Raw genomic sequence first — 27,664 nt, forward strand, 5'->3', positions numbered from 1 at the left:
AACAAAGGCAAAGATATAAATCCCTTATATGGCTTTAACGCAGCTGTGCCTGCACTTTCCTCACTCTGCATAAATGTCAGTTTACATTTCATTTATGTTTATTTATCTCTATCATTGTTCCGTAGTGTCTTTATAGCACAGTTTTTCACATATAATGGCAACAACGTGGCAATAAAACGAATCATGCAGCCATTCTTTCCCTCGCATCACTAATCCAGGCTTGAATAAAACACTTCCAAATGTGTTATTCTTTGCGTACCCTTCTCTATCCATTCTGGGAAGCCAGAACTGAAATACTGACAACTTCCTCCTGTTAAACCTGACGAGGAGGTCCATTAGTAAATACCAGGGGCCACACCGGATGGCAAGAGCCCTGATACTTGACAAAGGCTGGAGGCGCAGGAGCTGATGGAGCCTTGTAAATATTTTAGTGTGCCTAATGTAATGTTTGCTCAGGCTGTGTCCCCCTTCCGCCTTTCACTTCTACCCCACAAGAGGCATGCAACAGTCAACTTTAACTACTTACCTCATTTCATAATGTTTGATGATTGACTCCTGAAGGAGAAAGGTCAGAGGTCAGGGTCACATATAAAATTACATTCCTGAAGTTGTAAGTTTTAAATTGTATCATTTCAGCTTATCCAATGTAGATGAGTTGTTTTAAGAAGTGAAGCACCACATAAAGATTTTTCTTGTCTTTACTGCAGTAAAAGTATCTTTTTGTTAGAATGTTTTAAACACTATTTTAATGGTGCTTTTCTGTTAAGAATAATGCAGTTTTCTTATCAGATATAATTTGTTTGTACCTGCAGGGTGAAATATACTCAGGCCCAGTGAGAGCAAAACCATTTTGTGTGAAGTATGATCAAAACATCTGGAGCCCAAAACAAACCAAAGTGGTTACAGAATTTTAAATTTTAAATATTTTTAATAGGGCCGCACGGTGGCACGGTGGTTGGCACTGTTGCCGCACATTCCACCATCAGGCCGGGGTCTTTCTGTGTGGACTTTGCATTTTCTCCCCCTGTTTGCGTGGGTTCCCTCCGGGTGCTTCCTCCCACAGTCCAAAGACATTCAGTTTGTGGGGCTAGTTTAAGTGATAAATCTAAATTGCCCATAGGTGTGAATGCAGGAGTGAATGTGAGTGCGAATGATTGTCTGTCTCTGTGTGTTAGCCCTGCGACAGACTGGCGACCTGTCCAGGGTGTACCCCGCCTCTCGCCCAATGACAGCTGGGATAGGCTCCAGCGCCCCCCGCGACCCTGAAAAGGATAAGCGGAAGCGAATGGATGGATGGATGGATATTTTTAATATAAAAGTGATCAAAACAAGAGCCAGAATGTGCAAATTCAGTGCAAATTCTAGTACTATAAATTCACCATGTCCAAAAGAACAGCTTGTCCAAAGGCAAAAATATAAATTATTCCTCAAGGAAACATTTTAATTGGGCATTGTTTCCATGTACTACACTCAGTAACCAAATATGTACATATCACTGTGTGTGCAAGAGTGATTCCAAACACACCATGAATTAAATTCAGGTATATTTTCCTAAATGCAGTTTAAGAATTTTGAGGCGTTATCTTCATCAACCAGACACACTGACTCCTGACTTTTAACAAAGAACAAACTCTACAACTTCTGATGTACTACTTGTCTTTAGAAGTTGCATAAAGTCTGAGGCCTGGCACCATCACCAAGCCTCAGGCTCTGTCTCTTGGAGTGACACTTAGGTGTAAGGTGAGAATAAGAAACTCCCTGAAATAAATATGCTCTTTGTGTCGACAGCTTCACCTCATCTGCCAGAATCCAGATATGTTAAACCACCGAGCAAAGAGGGATTTAAACAGATTTAGCAAACAGCTGCTATAGTATGCTGACGGAAAGAGGTCTCTGGTAACATCAGCTTACCAGAAAACTACTACCAGTTTTTTTTTAAAAAAAAGAAAGAATAGAGAAATGCACACACCATATAGAATCATCTTAGAGGAAATGAATGCAATCGATTTCTGCTTTTCAAGTTAGTTCAATTTGATCTTCCAAGAAAAGGAGGCTAAGGGACCTAGAATGATCTTTTTCTGATTGATGCTCATTAATGAGCTTTGCATTGAACCATTAATCTCGCTGGTAATAAATAATTCAAACTGGCTAATTTGTTTTATGCCAAGGGCACGTAAAATTTAGCTAAACTTGTTCTTCTTTGCAATGGTTTTGCATGCAGTGTCTCCCACATCAGCAGAACTTTGCTGTATTAACTACCTCTACAAAAGAACTGGTCAACATTTTGAGAGATAAGCTAAACTAACTTAGCATACAAACAAGGAGGAATGTTAAACAACTAGCTGAGCTCTCTACAAACTTCAGTACTCCTTCAATAACCTATAATCATTAGTATTACACACTGTAGCTTAAAAAGGTTTAAAATATGTTTGTTGCAGTTTGTGGTTTAAAGGTGTACACATTCACGAGACTAGCTGTTTCTCCCATTTACAACTCTTTATGCCAGTCTATCTATTTAACATCTGGTTAATAGAAAACTGAGAATCGTGAGTCAGACCCTGTAGCAGTCACGTAGCAGCCATATGACAAGATAATAAATATCCAGTAAAGGGGAAGTAAGTGGGTAGAGCCATCTGTCACACTAGGAAACAACAATGGCTCAGAAATCATGCGTTTGTCTGCAGCGCTGATGTTTGCTGGTGGACGTGAACTTCCCAACCCCCACATGTTATCTGGTGACCCTGTGAGAGGAAAATGGAAACAGACAACAGAAATAAAGACAAGGGACCTTAATCCAGCTTGGTTGTGTTTAGGCTCCTTTTCATTGCTTCCTTTCTCCTTGCTCCCTGGAAACTACACTACTGACTAAAATACACACTTGCAAAATCTGCATGCAAATAATAAAGCATCCTCAAAAAGTATATATTTAAATTTGCTGTTAATATACTGGAAACTCATTCATTCATGCATTCATTCTCCTAACCACTTGACTTGATCCTGGAGTGAGGGTCCACCCTGACCAGGTCACTACTGCAGTGCTAGCACAAAGCGACTAGCTTCACACTCACATTCAAATCTATGGTTAATTTATAATCACCAAATCATCTAATACACATGTCTTTTTACAGCAGGATCAAAGGTGTTCAGTGAGAACTCATGCAGACACAGGGAGAACATGCTAACTCCACACAGGAAAGCTCTGGCTGGCTGGTGGATTTGAACCCAGTCTTCTAGACAACAACAACCACAATACCAAAGATGGAAATGTGATTTGAAGTCCATACGATATGCAAAGATACAGAGCTTCATTATAACATAAAGAATACTTTAAACTAATGTAAATAAGTAGTGAACACTAGGTAAGTTTTAATTCTTTAAACATCCATCAAGTTGCCAGTGGCATGTTAAGGTTTATTTTATCTTTATCTCTTAGTTTTATCTTTATGAAAATTTCAAGGCCAGTCAGTCTCCTAAATAAGAAAATTAACATTTATAAAAAACAAGACAAACAAACAAACAAAAACCCCTCAGTGAATAACATTAGAATATTCTGCAGACATGCATCGGCCAGTATATTCCATGTAGGTCCCCAGTTTAACTGTCAATTTGTGCAATAATTTCTGCTTTTTAACCACATTTTAAAAGATACTGTGGACATTCAACTATGTTTTTCTTGTCTCCAAAATTTCTGATCAACAATGTATTGAATGCATTTCAGAAATATCAGTCGCTTCCATTAATCTTAAAATGTTTACCTAACGTTTGAAAGATCATCTGGATCACTTTCTCCCAAGTGTCACAAAAGCAATCTTACGTCCAGCCTAGTGGACTTACTAGGTTTGTACCATGTTGAAACTGATAAGCAAGTGCTAGTATGTCTGGTGTTACTAAGTGCAGTCACAGAATTATGACCATTTTGACATATGTCACTAATAGTAAAGAGAAAAAGAGAAAAGCCTCTGGCCCTAATTATTAAAGATTGTGGTGCCAGTTGGTTAAGCTCCAATTTTCTAACTGGACTGCAGCATGATTAAGACTTTTGACTATTATTCCCAAACCAGAAACGAGTTCTCACTCTGAGAGCCGCAGGAATCTGCGTCTGTAACACAAATGTACAGACACACTCTCCCACACACACAAAACAACCCATTTTATGATGGCGTTTACCACTGGCAGTGGTCTGCTTCCTGTCAACCCTCTTGCCTCCAATCCCCCAGCATGCACACACTTACACAGAGGAATGCAGATAGCCCACACAAAGTTGACCGCCACCTGCCTGGCCCTGACCCCTTCCTCTCCTGTTTTACAATGCAGGAGGAGCATTAAATTGCCTTGACCCCCCATTCAACTCAGCCAAATTGATCCTGAGGAGTGAGATGGATAGGATGGCGAGTGAGCCAACTGACTGATGGGGGAACAGAGTTCAGTTTACATGGTGGCTTCCTTCTGGTCAAGGTAAAGTAGCTGGTTAGTGGAGTGAATATCAGTCACATCAGCCTGCTGTCACCAACTTTATGTTTTAATGGAGTAACTGGTTGACCGAAGAGTGAACTGTTAGAAGTCATACAGTATTCCTTTTCTCTCTTTCTCTCCTCCTTTTCTGTTTAAAGCCAAAATCAAGCTATTGGTTAAAGATTGCTTTTAAAAAACTGACGATGAAATGTTTACATTTTTATTCTCCAGTGAGAAGAATTGTGGTTTACAGGAATCGGCAAACACAGAAAGTTACCAACAGATTTCACGAGTTGCAGGCTGTGTTTAAAGAAGTTTCAAACTTTTTCAAAGAAAACGTCTTCCCTGAAGCTTCTGCAGCATAACCCCCATGTCGCCTGTATGCACAGTGTGTGCCAGTCACGTTTTCTTGCCAAAATGAGTCCAAATATGTCACTCTCCACAGAGTTCCTGAATTTAAAGTAGTATTTTTCTTCATTTTTATGACTTCAATGACATTACTTCCTTACTTTTAAACAAAAAGTCTACCTATACTCACTTGACAACCATTTCATCTAAATTCATTACTAATATTGATTACTTATGCTTATAGTTACTTACTATAATAAAGACAGAAGGTACTATCTTTACTATTAAAAACGGGCTTCAAAGACTTTAAAGATACTTGATATTGTTGTATCCAAGTATTTAACAGTGCTGTATAAAGTATGATTTGAATAGTTAATGTTTTAACTAAAAAAGGTTGGATTATTGTAGTGGTATGTTAAATATTACGCGCAGTAATAAAGATTTACAGTAAAAAAAGGCAGTTAATTCTGAACATATGGTTTATTACACAAAAGCTGAGTTTTATTTTGTGTCACTCCGGAAACAAGTGATATATATAACACTGTTCCAAATTGCAGGCAAAGTGAATGGTTTCCCCTTTTTATCCATTATGTTTGTAGGATTTCACTCCAGCATATTTTAATGTTTGTCTAAGGAAGCAGAGGAGGGCAAAGCAGAAAAGAAACTGGGGTAACACCTGTTCAAGTAATCCAGGACTACGCCCACTGCTTCCCAGAAATGTGAACTTATCATCTCATACTTTCCTCTGCCTTTTTTTTGATTTTCTTTTTTCTCCTTCCACAGCTCTAGTCCTCTACCCTCCTCTGCCCTGGCCTACTCACCCCTTCCGGGTGGATAATAGAGGGCTGAGAGCAACAGCTGCACTCTCACTGCCCCAGGAGGAAGCATAGAAAGGGTGGGACTGCAGGAGAAAGGGGCAGTGAAAAGGAACTAAGAAGCTGAAAATAAATTCTTTCCACATGAGTAGGGGATGGGGGATGGAGTCAGTCAAAAGGTCGTTGAGGTCACATGTCACCTGCAAAAACTACCACGCCCACTGAAGAAGATGTGAAAATAGCAGGATAATGTTAATTACTGAGGGGGTCAAATAAGCAGGAACTCGATTTTACATTTATGTAAAACAACAAAACACCTTCAGTGTTTTCAAATGGGAGACTGAATTTAAAAGAGTTTGTCACACTTGAAGATGCTACATCTGAATCAACAGAATTAACTTTCTGTGATATCCTTACCTGGATAATTGGGCATGCATCAAGCTACATATTCACAATAATCATGTGATTAATCAAGGCGACTGTTTTCTAACAGCATTCTCTTACATTTGTGCTGTGACACATGTCCAAATGGGTTTTGTTATCTTTACCTTATTTTAATGTTTTTTGTTGAGATGCTTATCTGCAGCTAAAGGTTAAAACAGATCTGCTGATTTAATTAGTATTTTTTTAAAGCAGGAAAGTTGATGTTGGATTGATCCAACGCAAAGCATAACGCAAAGGTAGGTAGGTAGGTAGGTAGGTAGGTAGATAGATAGATAGATAGATGGATAGATAGATTGATTAGAATAGAATAATCCTTTAATTGTCCCACAAGGGGAAATTTGGTTGTGACAGCAGCAGAATAAAAGCACATATACAAACAGAACAGGATACAGAACAGAAACGCACACAGTTTTTACAGAAAAAAATATTTACATCATGGACAATAGTTACACAAACAGAGCACTGTACAGTTTTTAAGATTAAAGTATAGATTTTTTTACATAAACTGAGAAAAATAATGTGCAAAGAAAAATAATGTACTACATATGAGTGTACAGTGGTGTCATGGAGTGTTTTAATATATAATTCATGATTTAAATTGAAAGGGTCTGTAAATTACAGATTGTCTAGCTACAGGAAACAAAAAGAAGTTTGATAAAATCTTATTGTATTCTTTATTGCTACAAGATCTATATAACCCCACTTCCTTGCTAGGCACAGGGCATGAATCTTTACAAAGGCCGTATGGGGTGCCAAAAGGAGGAGGAGCCATAAAGAATGGATGAAAGAGATGAGGTGGGGGAGAAGTGGGGATGTGACTGACAAGAACCCCCAACGTTTAATGAAAAGCTGATTTCATGCTGAGAGAACAGAGTAAGGAAACACTTGAAACCTGTGAATGTTCCAAGTGTTGTGTGAATTTGTGTAACCTTAAGTGTGTAGGAGGAACTGGAAGTGTTGGCTAAGCCTGTGAAAGGTGTCAAATGTTTTTTTTTCTTTTTTTTTATTCTGTGAAATAGGGGGGATTAGAGCAGGACAATGCAGAATATTGAGCCATCGTTTTCCATTCCCTGCTCTTCTTACCCCCCCCCACCCCCACCCGCCAGAGGAAATATGGTACAACCTCGATATTTATTTGCATACATATATGGTGTGAACTGATCTACTCTACAAGCTTGTGGGCAAACACAAACACAAGCTTGTGCCAGAAATGTCTTTTCTGGTCACATGCTTGTCCATGTCTTCATATTTCACATATTTCAGCAAGGCAAATCAAAAGCAGAGACCAATAAATACATATCCACAAAAACAGTTTTTTAAAATTTCTGTTTTTCAAGTTTATACAGAGCATTAATAATTCTGCTGCACACTGAACAAAGGTCAAATCTATGAGTTTACAATGCTGGATTGTCTCTAGGTGTTTAAGCACTTTTAACAGAGTTTTAACAGAGTAACTAAATCACTATATTTTATGACTTGTTTGAGGTTTTTCTGAGGCCAGCTTTGTGCGGTAACGCCCTTACAGAGAACGTCTGTGAGCCAGTCAGAGGTTAGCTACCTTGGGTTCAAGTGCGGTAATTTGGCTTTGAAGGACATAATCAGGCCATAAAGAGCCACTTGTACATCTCATGGACAACTCATTGGAAATTTACATTTATCACAATAGCCAACTTTCTGTCCATATGACAAGTAGACTGAACATACAGTTCTAAACTAACGTAGGTTCTTTTGAAAAGATGTAATAAGGCTGGCATTTTCAGTAGAGTCAAACAGTGTGCGTGTCACCCCCTATGAATGTCTCTGATGTATTCACATATGCTACTTGTTTGTTTGTGAGTCTGAAACTAACTAATCTCACTCTTCCTCTTTCCGTTTGCTCACAGAGCCTGTATTGACATTAGTGGGACCCATCTCCTCCAGTAGCTAACTTATTACTCTTCTGTTTGTTTTCTTTGTATTGTTGTAGGGTCTTTACCTTACAACATAAAGTGGCTCGAGGGAACTGTTGTCGTTCAACTGAATTGAAAATTGAATTGAATTGAATCTGGGTATCTGATGGCCAATTGGCATATGTGTTAATGGCGCAGGTGTTAGGTGTTATACCAGCTGACCTCTTAGTACACGCCTGCCTTCTGGAGGTATTTGGCTGTGGCCTTTGTGCATCTTTATCATGATTGCCATTGGCCAGTGGGAAACTCAGGTACTTGTAGCTGTTTTACGTCTACCATTTTGCCTTCTAGCAATTCCATGCATTCACTCGACATCACCACCCCTCTCTTTGCAACCATTTGGCCACACTAATCTCATCTAAGTAATATTTTGATATCTTTGCTGGGAATCCTGGTCAGGCACTTGATGGTCCGATTGCCTTATAGCAGCCATCTAATGTTGTCTTCCACAGTCCCACTGAGTTCCCGATAAATGTTATTAATGCACTCTTAGCCTTATACAGTACCAAGCATTCTAATATCCATGTGTGGGACAATGAGCTGGAGGCTTTGTTGTAGTCACTGCAGGCAGGACTAAGTTTGATTTTCCTGATCTTAGTCCTGGTATACTGCTCTATTAAGCAGGAGCTGGTGTTTTTGCCTTTTAGTGTTATTCCCAATGCCCTTCTGAGCTGTGCTTGTGTATTGACTCATGTGCCTGATCAGCTTGGTTGCAGTGAAACCTGAGAGGAGGTTCCATGTCATGAAGCAGTAGGTAATTGGCTGGTAGTTTGACTCTTGCGGGATACTTCACGACTGGATTATTCTACCCTGTGTTACTCAGCCTGGATAAAACCTGCTGTTAGCATGAAAAGTCATGGATTTTTATTAGCTACAGAGCTTTATAATTGGATAATGTTACGGATCATAGAGGATCTTTTTAAAATCTGATCTATTTCTAAAGTTGTGCTATCAGAAGCACAATGAGTCAATAAATATAAAATAAAATAAATATAAAGTCACTGGGACACATCCTAGAGTTGAACCTAAGTTGTCCTTGTTCACTGAGAACCCCATAGAGCTTTAGAACTGGAGAATATTCACCTTTCACCACAGTATATAGTCAAAGACAATACTGTAGTGGCTTCAGCCTGGCTGATATACACAGCTGAAATCTTTTCAATCTATAAAGTTTGAAAAAGATTCAAAAAGATTTGAGGGATTTTTCAAGAGGAATTGAATAAGTCATCCAATCTAAGTCTGTAGAGGTCCAAAGCAGCAGTGCTACCAAGGGGCTACAAATGGTTACATTTTGAAATTTATAAGTCTGTTCATTTTTTTAACGACTGAGTATTGAGAGATAGGGAGAAATGCTTTTCTTCATTTAGCTTTTTCTAAATGAAAAAGTGAGCAAAATTTGAAGGGATACAAATATTTTCTAAATCAACAACCATCCAGGAATCAAAATCTTTAGCTATAATATAAGTCAAATAAATAGGCTTCAATATTCTGATAATTTGCAACTAAATGAATTGGAAGAAATATTTGCTATATTCTTCTCCAGAGAAAAGAATATAGCAAACAAGTGAAACAGGAAGACAGGGTGTGTACGTTGAAATAACACAAGTGGCTGCAGTGCTCCCACATTCTAACGTTAGCAGAGAGGTAACACGTCAGTGCTGATGAGAGCACCAGGTCAAATGGTGTAAAAAAGCATCACATTCCCCTGTACACAACAGGGAGTTGTAGCGGCTTCCTGTGAGGCAACATATTTCCTATGGTTCATTCAGTCTGCCACTGGTGGGGATGGTGGGGGTCACCATGGGTTTAAGAGGTCAGCTTTTGAGATGACAGACAGAAGGAGTTAGGGAGGCAGATAAGGATGCTGGTTTCTCTGTCACGGCTGAGAGGAGCTCAATAGAGTCTCGCCTATTTAAGTTTATGTGACAGGGTTTTAAATGTTCTTCTTACAAAGCTGGAAATAGTGTCTCAGACGCACACGGAATAGTACTTATCTTGTGTTTATTCCTCCATGTTACTCCCTTCAGAAACAGGCTGGGATCAAGGAGAACGTTGGATCACAAAACAGCCAATGATATTTTAACAGTTCCTTTCATTTTGCTCTGAAGTGTTGGAGGCTGTAAAGTCTTGGCTGCGTGGAAGAGGATAGTTGGAGAGAAAACAGAGGTTTCACCTCAAGGAATATATGGAGTGTAGGTGGAAGGGAGTTTGTTGGGAGATACCATATCACACTGACCTAAAGTTCCTGACACAGTCAGAGAAGAGAGGTGTTGACAAATGAAGACCACACTCACACCAACCTCTCATGCACAGTAAGTCAGTATTCTTCCACTGAAAAGTGAAGAAGTTAGAATTAGCAGCATGTGGCTTCCTGTCTCTTTTTCTTTTGTCACATTCGCACTTACTTGCTGACACACAGGGGCCATGCTTCCTGCTGTATCACGCCTCCTGTTCCTGTAAACTCAAACAAAAACTTGTTTTGTTTTTTTGCTGGGTATGTACTTTTTCCTCCAATCATGTGTTTAAAAAAAAAAGAATAAAAAAGAAGGTTTCTAGTCGAGTAGTTTGTACAGCAGCTCTTCATCATCGTATCAACTCCAAAAATGGCTTTACCAAACCCACAGTTTAGAAAGGCCAAACAGTGATAACAATAAATCAGCACAACAGCTCTAAAGGGCTAAATGACTTACACATACGGTAAACTGTAAAGTAAAAGGAATTTGGGGGTCTCTGAATTTTGACAATGCATGACAGTGATGAAATTTTCTACAGATCTGAGGAATCTCTCAGTCCCTCTAGTCCTTTCATGCTGCATGTTTTTATGAATACTTTTATTTAAAAATTCAACACAGCTGTCATTTACGTGTTCATTTCTTATATAGCAAGAGGAAACTTTTTCAGAGTTTCACAGGCAAAAACTATTATAATCATGCCTCTGATTGGTCAGATGGGGATTTTGTTTTTTTAATTTGTAGAGATTTTGAAAGTAGCGCTGGTCTCATTTATGGTTTATGATTTGATTACCTGCACTCGAGAGTGCTTTGATTTTTCATATTTGAATATCAATTGTGTGCTTAAGTGAGTAAAAACGGCAAAACATAATCTAAATATAGATCCTTAAAGTGTGCTTGAAAACATTACATGGCGCCTTCTGTGTTCACCTGCCATTTTCTGTCTGTCTCCCTGACCTGTTTGTGTTTGTGCATGTTTGTTTCAGAGGCTAGGTTTCTCTATGCTTCCCTGCCCTCCTGGCTGATGCACCTGCAAGCTGTTGTTGAAGCTGCAGTTAACTCACCTGTGTGGAACTGGATAATAATAATAATAATAATGGATTGCATTTATATAGCGCTTTTCAACTCCACTATTCATTCACTCTCACACACTGGTGGAGGCAAGCTACAGTTGTAGCCACAGCTGCCCTGGGGCAGACTGACAGAAGCCAGGCTGCCATATCGCACCATCGGCCCCTATGGCCAACACCAGTAGGCGGTAGGTGAAGTGTCTTGCCCAAGGACACAACGACCGAGACTGTCCGAGCCGGGGCTCGAACCAGCAACCTTCCGATTACAAGACGAACTGCCAACTCTTGAGCCACGATCGCCCCGTGTTACCTTCCTGCTACTTAAAGCTAAAGGACTTGCTCAGTTGATGCCAGACTTGCCAGTGTTGTTTGACTCCCATCTTCTGTGTTTGCGCTGCTTATTTGAATTACTGTTTTTTTTCTCTTTTGTGCAGCTACTTCTATTGCTGAGGTGCCCCGAGAAAGTGAATTCTGTAACAGACCATCTGTGTTTTTTTCACTGTAGAGAGAAATCTGTGGATTTCCTGCCTGCCCCCAACAAGCTCACATCTAAAATAACTGCCTTCCATAAACGTGTGTTTACCTCCAAGCCTGATATAAACCTGCTGAGTCCAGGTCTGAACCTTGACAAGTGGCGCAATACTTTGGTTCAGGTAGTGAGGAGAGCGGAGTCAGGAAAGAGTGGTGGTTATACTCAACAAACACTGACCTCTAACTTGATTTATCTTTTTAGTGTAGTGTCACGATGACCGAGCTGTGACCCCATTGTTGAGGAACTGGTGCCGAACCATGTGCTGAATGAGATCACAGTCAAACCAGCACTGTGGTGTCATCTGCCACACGTAATGACAACAATAATAATAATAACGTTTATTTAAATAGCACTTGCCAAAGAAAGACAGGATACAAAAACAAACTAGGAGGAAATTATAAAAGCAGTTTGCATATCAGTTAAAATAGACCATGCAAGACTCAAATGCACCATCAAAATAAGGATGTTACAATGTGATGAATAACTTGAAATGAACAGAAAACTCTAAAAGTTAAAAGACTAAGATGGAGTTAAGCTAAGAATGCTAATACAAAATGCTACAATTTACAAAAAAGCCTTATTACATAAATGAGTTTTTAGCAGTGATTTAAAAGATGAAACTAATGAGGTGAGCTGGTGTTCCCCAGGCAGGTTATCCTAAAACCACGGAGCCCTAAAATGTTTGTTTGCGTCTCAAGCATGATGTAGGAACAGTTAACAGGTTTCTGCCTCAGACTTTGAGTTGGTACTGGAACCACAGGTCAAGATTATCCTCTGAGAACAGCCCATGAAGGGCTTTAAAATCAATAAGATAACTGGGCAGCCAGTGTAGAGTCATTAAAACTGGTGTAATACGTTCAATTTTCCTGGCTTTTGTAAGATATCTGTTGCATTTTGCACAATCTTAAGTCTAATGCTTTCTGTTAACCTATAAGAGACTTTTACAGTATTCTAACCGAGTGAAAGTAAAAGCAGGAATGATAGTGTGTCACAAAGAAATTGTGTTGATTGTAAACATATAATATTCCTATGGTGGTAGTAGCAGGACTGGGTATTTATATTCTTGAAAGGTGAGATTTAGATCAACAGTGCGTTCCACATAAAGTCAGAATTTCTCTTTGGAATGCCCCCTGAACTTATATTTCTCACTCAGAAACTGTAGTAAAACTATAAAACTTTTAATCTGTCCTCCCACTGTTGTGTGTTTGTGGCTCACTTAAATTAACCACACGCAGGGCACTGACCAGACTCGATCCATGAATGTGCTGCAGCTCTGTTTTTAAGCGTAAAAAACAACTATTATGCTGTATTGTTAGTGATGCATGAACGGCTCTACCTTTGTAGGAAGCAAAACAAATCCTGTTTTTCCTGCTTTTTAAACGTTACTATTGGAACACACAAATAATATAACCAGGTTTCTGACAGCTGATTTTACATCACCAGATAAAGTAGCAAGGGAGGACTTGCATGATAGGTTGTATTTTTTTTATTTATGTACTAATTTTAGTTTATTTGAATATACTTGTAATATTTATTTGTAATTTCCTGCTTCTCCTTTTGTGATTCATTCTTATTTTAAAATGTTAAATTGTTGTTCAAAGAATATAGTTAATGTATTCTATATGAGTACTACAGCTATAATATGCAAATAATAAGTTTTATTTTGCAGCACCACTGACCTCATAGACCTAAACTCTGTTTGACATCTGACCTTATAGGTTCATAAAATAGAGTTATAGAAAATCCACTTTCATCATTTCCTTACACAACTCTTGTGTACTGTTCACATTTTAAAGCAACTTCAAAGCATCTCAGCATGTGGTCATTCACTAATCAGCTCATATCTGTGTAACATTTACATTAAGTGTCTGGAGCAGCAGCAGAAACAGGCCCCCCAATCACACGCAAACAAGAACCTGGCTGACCTAAACTTGATCTCTCTGTCTGGCGCAACAAAAAACTGGAGGGATAATGAGGAATACAGCTCATTTTACTGCCGCTTTGAAAGGAAGTCACTAATTTAGGTAAAGGAGAGGGGAACCACAAAGCCACAGGCTATCTGTATGTTTACAGTCCTTCATATAAAACACAAAAAGACAGGAACAGTATATTGAATGCCAGATAGCTAAATGGCATACTAATTCTTTTTCTGTTCCAGAAACAGATGTTGTGTGTGCTTTAATGGGGAGTGCTCACTTGAAACATCAAGATGATTCATTGGAAAATAAAAACTTTCATTCAGGAAAGGTTCAGGTGTGTAAATGTATGTTCCAAGAAAGCCTTCCTTTTAATATTACAAGCTGACCCCAGCAGAGAGCACAGGAACATTGCCAGTTTCACAAGGTACACTGTCTTTTAGGCCTCAGAGTATATCCTGTTTCAGGTCTTTTTATTTGATTTAGCTTCTTTTTGATGTCCTCTGGCTCCAGGAAATACAACTGAAAGTCAAACTGGAATGCTCTGTTCCCACTATAGTCAAATTTCCAACAAATGAGTCTTACATGTGCGAGTAAATGAACAAATATACAGAGTTATAGGTCAGTTGTTGACTACCCAAGGTGAAGTTAGGAAAATGGCCACTGTAGATGGCTAACTTTTGTGGTTACTCATGGTCAAAATCGAAAAACAAACAAGTCAAACAAAATGTTTTTTTTGGAGCCTATGTGCAATTGTGGGTCATCTTGTAAGACTTAATAATCTTGTGAGAGGTGAGGAGGAACAAGTTATTGGGATATTTCATGCAGTAAGGGCTGACAGCTAGCTGGACTGGGAATGAGCGGGGTTCAGTTCAGGAAGCAGCATTCCTACACTGGCATGCTGTTCTCTTTCCGATTATGGCAGCAGCAGTAGGCTGATAATGAAGTAGCTGTGGCAGATGGAAGGGTGCCTAATGGTGGAGATCTGCGGGGGATGACTTCAAAAGAGTTGCTGAAGAGTGGAGCCCAGTGTAGTGTGAATGCTGTACTGAGGGGAGGGGAGCGTCTGTGCACTGGGGTTTTATGGTCAAACAGGTTTTTGTAGTCTGGCTTGTTTAGTCTACTGAGATAACAAGAAGCATTTACAATAGCACTGTTGCGATGATGGTGTGTTTGATGTATAATTTGGTTGACAAAATGTGACAGCAGATCGTGATTTATGAAGAAAAGGTTTAAGTTTAAAGTGCCAGTTTTAATAATTCAGTACACTGTAGTTCCCACAAATGTGAGAACCACAATAACATCCAAACAACCTGGAAAATGGGTATTCTCATATGTGATTTAACTTACACAACTCATAGAGGAGCCTACATTTTTGCCTCTTGACACATTGAAGGTGCTGCAACTAACATTCTTGGCATAAGTAAGTTGTAAAAAGTCCAGAGTTAACATGCAACATGAACAACAAAGAGCTGGCCTGAGCTTCAGAGCAAAATGTTGTCCAAGAATACCAGAAAATCTAGCATAACATTAGCTCACCTTTCTATCTACTTTCCTTCCTAAGTTACTAACTAACTAGAGTGCTTAGAGTTGACAACACAAAAATGTAATGATGGTTTCATGAGAAGTCGAATGCCATAAGGAACAAGCAAGTGGACAAATACCTAGGGTCATTAGAAATGTGTAGGTCCAGTCATGTGAGCCATATCCATAAAATACAAAGTCCTTACTCGATTTCAGTTCTTCAGTGTTGGGTTCTTGAGCTCCTCCAGATCGTGCTATTTTTGGATTGCTCCATGGAAGTCCAGGTCAGAGTACTTGCATGTTTCCATTTCAAGGAGACGTAAGGTGGGACTGGCAAAAATACAATTATATATATGCATATTTTTAACAGTTTTTTTTTACTGTTACTTTATTTTATGGCTCACATAGGGATGTTAAGAAGAAACACATCTACACCATCATCCGTGTGTGTACACACACACACACACACACACACACACACACACACACACACACACTGTAATGCAACCACTTAACATAAAACAAACACTGTTTCCTCATCCTCTTTCTTTCTCTTACTGACACGTACACACATGCACACAGATTCTCCGGGCCAGCCTAAGCAAGACAGTTGCTGAGCTAATGGCCGTCAGAGAGAGGCAGCCATTCTCCCCTAAGCTCCTCCTGAATTATTGAAAGGCCAGTTCATTCATGTCAACAGGAACTTCCTGCCTGCCTAAACAAGTGTAAGGGATACACACAAGGACCTGTCTGCCTGCACACTTAGTAACAGGAGAATGCCAAGGCCTGGCTAAGAGGAGCCGCCACATCCGTTCTGCCAGTCAAACAGTTGGATGTATGTGGGTTGCGTAACCCGCCAGGGCTTGACACCAATGGCAGCAACAATGGACTGTGTGAAATGAACTCTGCTGTCATCAGTGCTCAGGAAGCAGAGGAAAACTGAATAAAAGCTCACTTCCTTTAATGTAACAGTTGCTGTTTAACTGTTCAGTTAAACAGCAAGACCAAGCAATCCCTCTTTACAGAATTGTAAAGAGGGATTGCTTACAGAAAACGAACAATTCTATCTTGAACTCTGAAACTACAGCCTTAAAACCTGTTGCCTAGACTATGATAGCATTTTATTTTAACCCTAAAATCTGGATATAAGTCACTGTCTTGTCACTCTTGCTGATAGCCCAAGAAATGTGGTACAAAGTTTAGTGCGGTCTTAATTTTTCCTTCCATGTTTTTATATCATATTTCAATTACAAGGAGCGTTTCAAACTTCTGGAAAAAACAAATTGTATTAATCTAAGGCAGTACATTTATTCAGGATAAACTTAGTTCTAGCTTGTAACTTGGCAATAATTATTTTGTGCACATACATACATGTACATTTTGAGAGTTATTTCTGAAAAAATAGTATATTTAATTTGAGCTTGATTAAACCATATTCAGTTGTATGTTTGCAAGCTGGATGTATCTTGAACATATCTGTTCCAAGATCATCATGTGAACAGGGGTCAGTGACACTTTACCCTACTCTGCCTCTCACCCTGGTGGTTAGTCAACAGTCCACTATCACATCCTGACAGTAATGACCATGTAAATCCGGGTTCTTGCTTTGGAAATTTCTAGGCTTGTGTTCAGACAGTACTAACATAACGTGTTAGTTGGTCCTCAGTCAGAAGCATCTGCAGTTTGTGTTGCAGGGTTTCCCTGGTCCTCAGCCTCTGTCAGCTCAGACTGCCTGCCCTCAAAGGAGGTCATGAGATACAGAAACGAAGCCAAGTTTAACCACAGCATTTCACATGACAGCTCAACAAACACTTCTATTCAGCAACGAGTTATTGCTAAAGTGAAGCATGTTTTATTGTGCATGTGTGGTCTATATTAGTAATTTTCTCCAGTCCCAGTTAAAAAATGAAAAAAAAAATTATTCAACAGAGAACTTGCAGTATTTGCAAAATTTTGTGTATATATTAAAAATGACTCATTATTCATTATTCATCAAAAAGAATAAAAGGAAGACAACCAGCTGATCAATACAGTGAAGAATCAAATACAGTGTGCTTTTAGCTGAAGCTAATTCAAAGCTGGTATTTGCTAGTTTAATGTTTTTAATGAATTAACAAATTGAATATAAAATTTTACTGAACCACAATTTTAGAACTTAATTCAAAACAGATACTTTCAGAAGCTGGTGACCAGTGAAAAGAGCAAACAACTAGACCATAAGAGGAAAACAAAGGCTTAAAAAGCGGTTGTTTGAACTGTCCTGAACAAAGTGGTTTCAAAGCTGACATTCTTGCTCCTATCGTCTGCCATTAAGCTTTATTTGTCTAACCTATGAGCCAGGGGTCACATGCTTGGCCCTTTAAGGCACAACAGCTCTCATTCGAAATGGACTGTTTGTGGAATTCCCTGCAGACCTTTTATGTTGCAAGAATTCTTGTGTATCCTGGTAAACACGGAGCAGTTTGACCTCATCTTAACAGGAAGTTCAAAAGGTCATCATTGACTGGGGAGCGGTGCCCACATAACTCAGACACAACTCATAAGCAGCACATTAGAGGTCCTTGGGCCTCTGAACCCTTTTGAGATTGACGACCACACAGAAACCGAACGATAACGCGTGATAATGATGATCTCTTGAAAAATCATTACTGTGTCCCCTCAAATTAATAATTTAGAAGTGCAATTAAATATTTTATCAAAGTATAAATTATTCAAATATGCCATCAACTGATCAGAGCTTCACCCTGTACTTGAATACTTCACACAAGGGGAGAAAAGTGCCTATATCATCTATTTGGACACTGTCATTCATCTCTTTAACACTCAGGAGATTAATCCCTACTTAGCAGTGGAAGACTGTTATTCAGGGCTGTAATGTTAAACTCGGGCTTCCTGCCATCCTTTAATAAGAATGTCATAACTCATGGAAAGGCCTGGTTTTAGAGCTCTTCCACACACAGGCCAAAAAATCTCTTCTCTGTTTATTGTATAAACTAAGATTTTGCAGTAACACATTTTTATAGTATTAAACTGAGAGTAAGTATAGAAATAACAGCATTTCTGTTATGCCTTCCCCTCCCTTTTTTAACCTTTCTCTCAGCCCATGCGAAATGATCTAAGACTCTTAAATTCAAACATCTGACTCAACATGGCATCACTGATGAGCGGAAGCAAAGGCTGAAATATTGATGCAGTGAAAGCAGGCATGTCGCCAATGCTGTGCAACAAACCAGGGAAATTATGTGTTTTCTACAGTTCAGCTACGTAATGCATCGGCCTTTCACGAGAGGGGTTCACAAAGAGAAAAAAATCGTTTTTGTAAAATCATTTCTAATACAGCCCATGTTTCCATGTATCTGATATTTTCCATGCTTTTCTGGTTTTTCTTAAAAGTTTTTAATGACATCAGCAGCAATTACTGGAAAAAGAGGAAATTATCTGGAGCGTTAGAGTGATTACTAATGGTTTGTAGACAAAAAGATATTAAACTGTAGTATTTCTGTCTAAACACTGAATTACCTGGCTTCAGCTTGAGGATGAGGATTTGGAAACAATCAGTATTGGCCACTCAGCTCTTGACACCATGCGGCTGCAGTCTGAAAGTATTTTGCTGGTGTGTGGTAGTGCACTTTATCCCATTTTTCAACAAAGCTTTTTGTTGAATATTTTCTAGTCTAAAAATGTTTATCTCTGAAAATCTCTAAAAAAAACTTCAACTGTAGAATATCACAAGTTTATAGGAAGATGCATAATACATCGAATCAGACAAGCATTCAGATCTGTGTTGACATGGTGCCACAATCTGGTAACTTGGTAACTTTAACTTTATTGATTTGCAGCATGTCCGCACATCAAACAACACGTTGAAAAAAGGAGAACAAGAATAGCAAAGTGAAACGTGCAATAGTGATGGCAACAACACTCATGGTTTAGTATTGTTAAGCATGATAATAGCAGCAGCAGCATCCTATTAGGAACGGATTAGAAAAAGACAAAATAAAAACTGAACAAGTATAGCTTGTTCAGCAGGGTTTCCAAGAGAAAGCCTGTTCACTCAAAAAAAGAAGAGCAGCACAGCTCAAGGTTGCAAAGTTGTATCTGAACGTACCACAAGACTTCTGGAGCAATGTCCCCTTCGACAGACAACACCAAAGTTTAGATATTTGGCCATAATGCCTATAACCGCGACAATCAAACAGCATATCAGAAAAAACACTTTATACCAACTGCCAGCACAGTGGTGCAAGTGTGATGGTTCGGGCTTGTTTTGCTACCACGGAACCTGAGCACCTTGGTATGACTGTGTCAACCATAAATTCCTTTGTATAAGCTTTTGCTGTCAAACAGATGACCTCACATTTGAGGCTGTCTCATAGCCAAAGCTTAGCTGAAACTGGGTCATGCAACTTGACAAGGATCCCAAGGAGACAAGGAAATCTACAACATTATTGCTAAAAAAGGTAAGAATCAAAGTGCTGTAAAGGCCCAGTCTAAGCCTGGAACTTATGTTGACTGAAATTCTGTGACAGGACTGCAAGAGAGCTTTCATAAATGAAGGCCCACAAATGTCAATGAACAGAAGTAATGTTGCAAAGCAAGGATAGTTCAGTTCAAAATTCCTCCAAAGAAGTTCAAGACTACTGATGGTGGTTCTATTCTTGAATCATAATGTGAGCTACTCTGTGTGACTGAAAGCAAGAGATACCAAACCATCCATAAGATATATCCTGCATATATTCTCTTGCAGCACAAACAAAATCTGTCTTGACTGATCATACCAGATGCCACATTTGTATGAAAAATAATAATAATTCCACTGGGTGAGCAATAAGAGTTATGGACAAGTGTTGCAAGACACATTGCACAAATGGTCAGACCTCAACTCGCTGCTGCTTGTGCACCTTCTCTATCATTTTTCTTTTTGTAAAATACAGGATTTTATGTCTGGATGACAATAAAACCAGAAGAAAATGGCATCTTACAGAGGTTGAAATGTTTCTGCTTACAACAATCATCCCCGCAGGCTGATATGGGTGAGAAATCATAACAGAGTCCACCCACTGTACCCAGCAGTCTCCTGTACTCATCTAATTATAGGGTATGTAAATGCGGATTTGGCAGTGATCTCAGGAAAGCTTTAGAACAATGAATCATGCTGGATCTGGAATACGCGTGATGAAAAAACAATAATTTAAAGATGGAAAGACTGATTCACTACATACACAGCTATAAACATGTCAGGTGAATCATTTCCTTTTTAATGCTCCTGTAATCACCCTCATTATAAAGTTATGTTGTGAAAACACGTACTGTGACCTCCAGGTTGTAACATTGCTCAATGAGGGTGAGTCATAGGGGAAAAGCTACACTGGTCATCACCACAAGTGTACACGCTTGAGTTACTATTGCTTTAGTATTATGAAATACTAACTCTATTACTAACTAGACTATGCAATTTCTAGAGAAATTGGGGTGGGATTGTTGCTACTTAGCAGTATGGAGCAATCAGGAAAATTGAAAAGTGTGTTTGTGCTGTCCTCGCCCTGAGTCTCTTAGTGTCACCAGCTAGACAGCGAGATAACGATGCTCCAAAAACCAGACTTATTTTCCTTTTTGCGCTGATTTATTGAAGAATGGCCTCTGACCATTGCCTTCTCTTTGACCATCGTAAAACTGAAAGTACAAAATACTGTATTAGCTAACTAACATTGTAAACTAGCTTGTTACACTCTTACTGCAAGCTAACAAGATAAAACTTTCAAATGTACAAATTATCGTACCATTTTTACACAAAACAAAAGATAATAATTATTTTATTGACACTCATACTTACAGACATATCTTGTCCAAGGCAACAACATTTTAAGGTCCGTATCAGCTTAGAACGATAACATTACGGCATCACTTTCCGCCATCTTTGATTTCTTCTTCACGTTCTCATTTTTTCCCTTCCCAAAGTAACCAAACCCATATTACAAAGCAGCCACTAGAGGGAGCTCTAGGGCAGTTTACAACTGTAATATTCAGTTCAAGTTATAAAAGGCAGAACACTCCCCGCCTGGTACAATACAATTGTGCCACTACAACAAACTTTTCTGATAAACATTTAGAACAGTTTACAGCTATTACAAACACACTTATTTATCACTTGATAAAAGCAAAACCATATCAGCGATGGGTCTCAAAAACACTTTTTCACTTCCATCTTTCACAGTCTTTACTTCTGCTTTTCGCACCTTATTGTCCTTGCTCTCAAATGTTTTTACAACTTTTCCCATGGACCAGTCATTTCTGTGTGCGAGAGCATCTTTCAATAACACAACATCACCAACTTTTATGTTTGTTTTACCATCAGTCCATTTTCTCCTTTGCTGTAGTGTTGAAAGATATTCACTTTTCCACTGTTTCCAAAAAGAGTCTGCCAAACACTGTACTTGCTTCCATTGCTTTGAGTAGAGGTCTGGCGGTCCAAAGCTTTCTGTTCGTGCAGATAACGCATTGACCTTTTGTGTAAGGAGCATTGCTGGAGTGAGAAGGTTTGGTTTGTCTGGATCTGTTGAGACTGGTACAAGTGGTCTTGCATTCATTATTGCCATTACTTCTGCCATGAATGTACTTAACACTTCATGCGTTAGTTGGACATGTACGGCTTTCAACAGAATACCATCTAGGATGCGCCTTGCAACTCCAATAAGTCTCTCCCATGATCCACCCATGTGTGACGAGTGTGGAGGATTAAACAGCCATGTGCATCCTTTTTCTTGCAGGTATGAGTTTAGTTCTGTGTCCTTGTGATCAATTTGCAACTCATTGCATGCTCCAACAAAATTTGTTCCTCTATCAGATCTGAGTATTTGAGCAGGTCCACGGATGCAGAAAAATCTCCTTAGCGCAGTGATGAAGCTGGATGTTGACATTGATTCAATAAGCTCAATGTGCACAGCTCTCGTGGACATGCAGGTGAAAAGCACAGCCCAGCGTTTACTGTCTGCACTTCCTCCCCTGGTGCGACGTGTGGTGACCGTCCAGGGTCCAAAGACATCCAGTCCTACACTAGTGAACGGTGGCATTGGTGTCAGCCTGTCCACGGGTAAATCTGCCATCTTCTGGGTTTGAAGTCGTCCTCGAAGCTTTCGACAGAAAACACACTTGTAAATAACAGAAGAGACAAGCCGTTTACTGCCAATAATCCAAAATCCAGCACCTCTGAGCGCACCTTCTGTTATGTGACGCCCCTGATGTGCTACCTTCTCATGATGGTATCTAATAAGAAGGATGGCTATATGATGAGCATTTGGGATAATGAGCGGATGTTTCTCATCTTTTGTTAGGTTAGCAGGTGCCAATCGACCTCCTAGTCTGATGAGCCCATCTTCATCAATAACTGGATTTAACCTTTGAAGACGGCTTTGTTTTGGAAGTGGCTGATTTTCTTTTATGCATCTGTACTCTTCTTTGAACGTTTCACTTTGTACTGTGTGAATGATGAACTTTGCTGCTTTAGACACTTCATCTGCAGTGTTAGTTTCACTGAAACACTTCCAGCCTTTACCTTCTGTGTTTGTTTTCTTGAATGATGCTGCCACACGCTTTAGTGATGCAATAGTGCGACACAATCTCACCCAATGAGAGAATCTTTCAAAACGGCATGGCTCTAGCTGTGTTACTGAGGCTTTGGTAACAAAACTTGTTATATCAGGTCTGATCTCTGCATCTGTGTCAGGATCGATCAGTGTGAAACTATCACAGTGAGACTTCTCTATGTCGTGTTGTGTCAAAAAGGAAGGACCACTAAACCAGTTCGTGGAAGCCAATGCAGAAGCTGCAATCGGTCTAGTGGCTGTGTCTGCTGAATTGTCACTAGTGGCTATGTAAAACCACTGTGCTGGATGTGTAGTCTTTCTGATTCTAATCACTCGGTTAGCCACGTAAGTGTAGAACCTCTTTGTGTTGTCGTGTATGTAACCAAGAACGATTTTACTGTCTGTGAAAAATCTGACAGTGTCTACTTCAATGTCAATCTCATCTCTAATGAGTTCGTACATCTCTACAGCTAACACTGCTGCACATAACTCCAATCTAGGAACAGTGTGAGCGGGTCTTGGGGCTACTTTGGACTTGCCCATGATGAAACCTGTGTGCCACTGACCTTCACCATCAAGAGCTCTCAGATATGCCACTGCTCCTATGGCCATGGTGGAGGCATCTGAAAATATGCACAGTTCTTTTTTCACAGCAATGGCTTGGGAGAACGGTAGGTAGCACCTCGGTATCTGTAGCCGCTCAAGATCCTTCAATGAGCTTCTCCATTTGCTCCATTCATCTTCTCTTTCTGCAGGAAGTGATTCATCCCAGTCCTTTTGCTCTGAGGTCAATTCACGGAGAAGAGCTTTTCCCTGCATTGTGATGGGTGACACAAAACCCAGCGGGTCATATAGACTGTTAACAGTGGCCAAGACACCTCTCCTGGTGAACGGCTTTTGTTCAGTGGTGACGTGAAAGGTAAAACAGTCATTTTTAAGATTCCACAGTACCCCCAAGCTCCTTTGCAGGGGTATGTCGTCCAACTCTAAATCCAAGTCTTTTAGATCCTTGGCTCTCTCAGCAGCAGGAAACGCTTCCACTACTTTGTGGTCATTAGAGGCTATTTTATGTAGCCTTAAGTTTGACTGTGCCAGCATCTTTTGAGCGCTTGTGAGTGTCTCAACAGCTTCTTCCACTGTTGCTGTGGATGCGAGACCATCATCAACATAAAAATGTCTCATTACAAACTGCTTTGCATCATGTCCGTGCTCTTCTTCTCCCTCGACTGCAGCACGCCTCATACAATAAATAGCCACAGCTGGGGAAGGGCTATTCCCAAAAACATGAACCCTCATTCTATAGTCACAGATACCTTTGTCGGGATCATTATCTTCATACCAAAGGAATCTCAGATAATCCCTATGATCCTCTCTCACTTCAAAACAATAAAACATTTGTTGCACATCAGCCGAAAATGCTACAGGCTCTTTCCTAAAACGCATAAGGACACCTAGTAGTGTGTTGTTTAGGTCGGGTCCACTTAATAAGACTTTGTTAAGGGACTGTCCTTCAAATTCTGCACTTGAGTCAAAGACTACTCTCAGCTGATTAGGTTTTTGCGGGTGGTACACACCGAAGGATGGCAAGTACCAGTGTTCTTTGTTTGAGTCCAAAGGTGGAGCGACTTCTGCATGGTCATTGTCCAGCATGTTTTGAATGAATTCGATATATTGTCTTTTCATTTCAGGGTTCCGGTCCAGTGTCTTTCTGAGAGATTGGAGGCGCTTGAATGCTTGCTCTCTGTTACTCGGAAGCTTTGGTCTTGGAGAGCGGAATGGCAAAGGCGCCACCCAGCTGTTACATTCGTTTTGATACACCTCCTTCTCCATGATGTCAATGAAGTCTTTGTCCTCTACTGACAGTGCTGGTTTGTCATCTTCCTGTGTCCTGTCAAAAACAGTTTCTCCCAGTTGATTGGTGTTTGTGTTTCCCCTGTCCTTTTTGGGGTTAGGTGTGGTGTTTAACTGGTCTTTGATATGAAACGTGTTAGGACATGGGCAGAGGTAAGAAGCACGGCCATTCTGAAGAATATGTGTTTTGAGAACACTCACATTAGGGGGCGTATGCGTCTTCCCCATGCAGGCTTCCCCAACTATAACCCAGCCTAAATCCAAACGCTGTGCATAAGGTGTATTGTGTGGCCCATTGATTCTCTCTCTGACTTTGTGTACCTGTATAATGTCTCTTCCCAAAAGCAACAGAATAGGTACTTGTTCTTCTACAGGAGGTAGTTTTTCAGCTATCTTCTGTAAGTGTGGGAACTTCATGGCAACTTGTGGAGAGGGAATCTCTCTCCTGTCATCTGGAATCATGTCACATTCAATCAGGTTTGGGAGTGGGAGCTTCACTTTACCATCTATTGACTCAATCATGAAGTTTACTGCAGTTCTGCCGACATTATCTGACAGTCCTGAGCATGTTCTGAGCTTGTAAGTGTCTGAGCGTGTCTTAATATTAAAGAGCTCAAAAAACTGAGACTTAGCTAGTGACTTGTTACTTTGTTCATCAAGTACTGCATACATCTTTCTAGCCCGTTCTTTTTCGCCTTCTGGATAGACTAACACAGGACTTATTTTTGAGCATGAATGTGGGCTATCTGCATCACCACAGACTTCTGTGCATTTGGAAACAACTGAGGCATTTGCACTATCCTGTGTCTCCCCGCCATCATCTTTATCAGCTTCAGAGCTCTCAGCTGGAGCAGGGGGTGGACCCGGATGTAGCACTGCTAAATGCCTGTCGCTACCACAGTCCATGCATTTTATTTGAGCCCTGCAGTCCCTTGCTAGATGTTGAGTAGAGCCACAGCATTTAAAACAGATTCTGTTCTCTTTTAAAAATGACTTGCGCTCATCTATGGGCTTTGCTCTAAAACTCTTGCACTTTTTAAGAGGGTGAGGCTTCTTATGTATTGGACATACCTTGTCAGGGCTTTCTATTGGCTTGCTGTAACTATTTTGAGATGAACTAGTGTCTGTAGGAATGTCCGTTTTGTGTACACTAATCACTTGCCTGTTACTGCCTCTGAAGCTTTTCTCCTTCTTGAAGCTTGTGTCGGCAGGAGGTGTGATGACAAAGCTTGGGTCGTTTCTTATTTTGCCTTGTTGTCTTACAAACTTTGAAAAGACACTGAAAGGGGGGAAAGCAACTTTATGTTCTTCTTTGTACTTTGCTCCTGCTGCAATCCATTTTTCCTGCAGTCCATAGGGTAACTTTTCCACAATGGGGTTGACTCCGCGAGCTGTGTCCAAATATGAGAGGCCTGGTAGGTATCCTCCATCTTTTGCACATTCTATTTCCTGCAGAACATCACCCAGCTCTCTTAACTTTGTGTTGTCTCTGTTGTTTAGTTTGGGAAACTGTTCAATCTTTTTTAACAGTGCATTTTCTACCACTTCTGGAGATCCATAACATTCCTCGAGTCTTTGCCACACAAGGTTGAGAGCTGCAGCTGGATTAAAGACATGGACTGATCGGATTCTTTTGGCCTGCTGACCAGACTCAACTCCAAGCCATTTGACCATTAAATCTAGCTCCTCTTGAGCTGTAACATGCAAGTCTTTAATAGCACTTTGAAATGATGCCTTCCACGCCCAGTAGTTTTCTGGGTGGTCATCAAACTGCAAAAGTCCAGTACTTAACATTTCCCTCCGTGTCAGGTACCTTGTAATATCCTGGACACCCTGTATCTCTGTTGATGTTTGAAGAGTGTTGAACGGATGAGGTTTGGGGGAATCCAGTCTCTCTCTCTGTTGTGTTTGGAGTTCCACTTTAACATTAGCCTTTTGAGCACTGTGTGAGCCGTCATTGTCTATATCTGCATTCATAGCCATTTCGCATTGTTCACGTGCAGCTTTGTGACAGGCAAGTGGATCTACTTTTAGTTTGAATCCTTCAAGGCAAATATCTGAGTGTTTTTGTACATACTCTGCTGTGCGTTGTTTTGGACTAGCGGGTGGTCCCACCAATGGATAGCGCAGTTCACTTTTTGAAAGTCCCTCCTCCTCTTCTTCATAAACTGCAACCTCTGCTTCTGCTACTGCGACAGCCTTTTGACAACTCAAAACATGTAAATTAGCCTCAAGTTCAGTTTTTTGTTTCATTATAGCTGCTTCCCTTTCTGAATAAGCCAGCTGTGCACGTGCAGCCTCTGCTTTTGCTCGTGCTTTAAGTGCAGAACTTGTGGATGAACGCTTGGATGTACGCGAGCGTCTAGACTCGGCCTGTGTGTCTGCGTTGCTTGCATTATCCTTGTTCTCCATATCCTCTGCGTTGTGCACTTGTTCTGTTTCTCTTTGGTCTGGTGTTTCTTCCTCTTCTGGAAGATCCAGTTGATATTGCTTTCCTGACCGTAGGCTCATAACTGATGCGCTGAAAATAGCTCCTCGTGGTTGTGCCCGCTGCGCTAATGTCTTTTTACTGTGCTGTCCTCGCCCTGAGTCTCTTAGTGTCACCAGCTAGACAGCGAGATAACGATGCTCCAAAAACCAGACTTATTTTCCTTTTTGCGCTGATTTATTGAAGAATGGCCTCTGACCATTGCCTTCTCTTTGACCATCGTAAAACTGAAAGTACAAAATACTGTATTAGCTAACTAACATTGTAAACTAGCTTGTTACACTCTTACTGCAAGCTAACAAGATAAAACTTTCAAATGTACAAATTATCGTACCATTTTTACACAAAACAAAAGATAATAATTATTTTATTGACACTCATACTTACAGACATATCTTGTCCAAGGCAACAACATTTTAAGGTCCGTATCAGCTTAGAACGATAACATTACGGCATCACTT

At 40.1% G+C, this 27,664-nt stretch overlaps 1 protein-coding gene across 1 annotated transcript; it reads right to left on the reverse strand.

Annotated features, from left to right (window-relative positions):
• Window positions 1-20,865: 20,865 nt before the first annotated feature.
• LOC109201935 (uncharacterized) lies at window positions 20,866-26,968 on the reverse strand. The gene has a single exon (XM_025908438.1). The coding sequence runs from the start codon at window positions 26,966-26,968 to the stop codon at window positions 21,419-21,421; it is 5,550 nt and encodes a 1,849-aa protein (XP_025764223.1). The 3' UTR covers window positions 20,866-21,418.
• Window positions 26,969-27,664: the final 696 nt, after the last annotated feature.

The sequence above is a fragment of the Oreochromis niloticus genome, linkage group LG7 (genome assembly GCF_001858045.2).
Source record: "Oreochromis niloticus isolate F11D_XX linkage group LG7, O_niloticus_UMD_NMBU, whole genome shotgun sequence".
Classification (NCBI taxonomy): domain Eukaryota; kingdom Metazoa; phylum Chordata; class Actinopteri; order Cichliformes; family Cichlidae; genus Oreochromis; species Oreochromis niloticus.